The following is a 3,173-nucleotide window of genomic DNA, read 5'->3' on the forward strand; positions in this document are numbered from 1 at the left end:
CCCCTCAGAACATACACTTTAGTTTTAATATTGAGCAAACCATAACAAGAGTTTTGCTACTTTATTACATATAGAAAATAATTGTAAATTATTTGTGGGTTTATTTTTTGTTTTATTCTAATGTTTTGTTTTTTTTTTTAAATACATTTAGTGAAACATTATTTTCTGCAATGTTGATGTTTTCAGTCAACAGTTGATGACATTTTAAAGACATTAATTATAATAAATGTATTTCACAGTGTGTTATTCAAGATACATTGCATGAGAACATACATGGTGTGCATTGGCAGGTGCTGTAACTATTGTTACTATTTTTAATAGTTTGATTATTGAAGATTAGAATAATACTACTACTACTACTACTACTACTACTACTACTACTACTACTACTACTAATAATAATAATAATAATACCTCTTGATTGCAAATCAAAGTATTTTGATTGCAAATACCTGCTTAGGCTCACCAGTCAGGTTAGCTGGATGCCTTGTTATAGGGCAAAGGATTAATCTAAATGGAGAACACTAAAAATATTAAGGGAGACTGTAGGGAAATAAAGTTCAGGTAAAACCCTTCATTACTGCATGTAATTGCTTTCTGTGAATTAGGTGGCCAGAACTGAAATACAGACAACAGACTGTCAGACATATACCAGCTGTGGTAATGACAATTAATTTTTTATGCAATTATTTGAAGTAATTAGATTTCATCTGATATCATGGCATAGCAATGCTGAGATATATTGAAAGCTCATCTAAGATGATGGTGTGACAGTTCAGTTCATTTCATGATTAGATTCTAGAAAACTGTATATGACAAGTCTTTGGTGACATGTAATACTGCAGAGGTCCTCAGTAAGTATTCTAAAATTGGTGTTTAGTAGACCAAGCCCCAATCTAACAATGTATGGTGTGAAGTCTCTCTCTCTCTTTCTCTCTCCCCCTCCTCTCTCCTCACTCACACTCCCTCATTACCCCTCCTTCTACCATCAACCTGAGGCGCATGCGTGGTTATTAAAAAAACACACACAAAAAAACAGTGCATTGTGAAATAAACACAACGTTTCGTATTTGGTGCCTTCTCCTGAATGATAAGGCGACAAATACATCGCATCCAATAATAATATGGTAATAGTTCACAGACTCCAGGCTGAGACAGTGTAAAAGGAGGGGGGTAACCGTTTCCTTGCTGTGCTTCAATATCGAAATAGCTCTTGGCATATGGAGGTTTAGGTTGAAGAATGAAACTTAATAAATATGATTACAACTACAGTAGCACACAGACATAGACTGTTGTTTTGGTAGACATTGCTTCTTTAGGGTATTGTGCTACACTGTGACTGTGATTCACAGTGTTTACTATGCATCATGTTGTGCCTGTGAAACCACAACGTCAAACCAACTTGGCAGGCTAGCACTATTATCACTACCATCTGGCTTGTCGGTTTGCCCTGCTACATAATAGTGGGAAGGGAAAGGGGAGAGAAGCCATCTTTCTGACAAGCAGCTAATAACATGTGGCCCTTTACTACTATAGAAACATGGCGGCTAGCTCTGCAAATAGGTAGCTTAGATGTGGCTACATATAGTTAACTGATGTGTGCTATGGTCTATAGTAATATATTTTGCACTCTATTAAACCGTGATCGATTTACTGCAATAAAAATATTAATAATAATACTACTACTACTACTACTACTACTACTACTACTACTAATAATAATAATAATAATTATGATTATTATTGTTAGTATTATTATTAATAATTATAATAATGTTATTATTATTATTATTGTTATTAATAATATTGTTGTTGCTTTGTTGTTAGAATATGTGTTTTAGTGCTCATACAGTGGAAGTGTGGAGGCAGGTGAAACTTAAACAATAAAATGTACTCTTGGATACAATTATTTTTTATCCTTCTTTTATTTTGGTCAGTTACATTTTTAAGAGCTTGTTTAATAACAAAAAGATGTATTTATTGAAAGAAAATATAGAAAGGAAAGATTTATAACCCATTGGGCCAGTGAGACTTGTTTTTTTTTAAACTTACACTGCTGGTTGCTATGGGCAACAACTATAATGTGTTTGTCCTGGTTTCTGAAACAATCACCCATAGTGTGTGCAATGATGTGCCCATAGCAACCATTCAGGTACCAGTGTTTCGCTGTGTGCTGACATACAGCTGGTTGCTATGGGTTACTGCACATCGTTGCGTCACTTTATTAAATAAGGCACAGCTGTGTTATTTAGGAGCATTCTGATCATGGTGTCTAGGGCTTGAAGTTCTATAAGATATCAGTATATCACAGCTGCTGCAATCTTTGTTTATGTGTATGTTAACTGTGTGGTGCTTTTGCAGGTGAGAGCTGTGCTGGAGACAAGAGCCCTCCGGGGCAATCCTCTTCAAAAAGGGCCCGCACCGCTTACACAAGTGCCCAGCTTGTTGAACTGGAAAAGGAGTTTCATTTTAACAGATACCTGTGCAGACCCAGAAGGGTGGAGATGGCAAACCTGCTCAACCTCACAGAGAGGCAAATCAAGATTTGGTTCCAGAACCGACGTATGAAATACAAAAAGGATCAGAAAGGGAAATCCATGATGACTTCATCGGGTGGTCCATCACCGTGTAGGAGCCCTGTACCACCGCCAACCGTTGGGGGATATCTAAACTCTATGCATTCTATGGTTAACAGTGTCCCTTATGAGCCTCAGTCCCCCCCATCATTTAACAAACCCCATCCAAACGCTTATGGTGTGCCTGCTCCCTACCCCAGCCCCCATAACAGCTGCCCTCCTCATCAGAAAAGATACACGGGGACTGCGGCTGTTACCCCAGAATATGACACACATCCACTCCAAGGCAGCGGTGGTTATGGCAATCCTCATGTACAGGGAAGCCCCGTTTATGTAGGGGGCAATTATGTGGAATCCATGACTAATTCAGGGCCCTCCATGTTTGGTCTAACTCATCTGTCTCATTCTTCCTCCAATATGGACTACAGTGGACCTGGACCAATGAACAGTACTCACCACCATGGACCTTGTGATTCACACCCCACATATACAGATTTATCTTCTCATCTCACTTCTCAGGGAAGAATTCAGGAAGCACCCAAGCTGACACATTTGTAGTGGACACAGATACTTGTAGGGGAATCAACTCCATTTTTT

At 38.2% G+C, this 3,173-nt stretch overlaps 1 protein-coding gene across 2 annotated transcripts in view; it reads left to right on the forward strand.

Moving 5' to 3' along the window:
- HOXA3 (homeobox A3) overlaps positions 1-3,165 on the forward strand; it is a 44,900-nt gene extending 41,735 nt beyond the window's left edge. For both annotated transcript variants that reach the window (XM_018576203.1, XM_018576213.1), the window contains one exon: positions 2,362-3,165. In XM_018576203.1, the coding sequence (XP_018431705.1) occupies positions 2,362-3,134 (773 nt within the window). In that variant the 3' untranslated portion in view covers positions 3,135-3,165. The remainder of the gene's footprint in view (positions 1-2,361) is intronic.
- The last annotated feature ends 8 nt before the right edge of the window (positions 3,166-3,173 follow it).

Source organism: Nanorana parkeri, unplaced genomic scaffold (genome assembly GCF_000935625.1).
Source record: "Nanorana parkeri isolate BGI_ZX_2015 unplaced genomic scaffold, ASM93562v1 scaffold4, whole genome shotgun sequence".
Lineage (NCBI taxonomy): Eukaryota > Metazoa > Chordata > Amphibia > Anura > Dicroglossidae > Nanorana > Nanorana parkeri.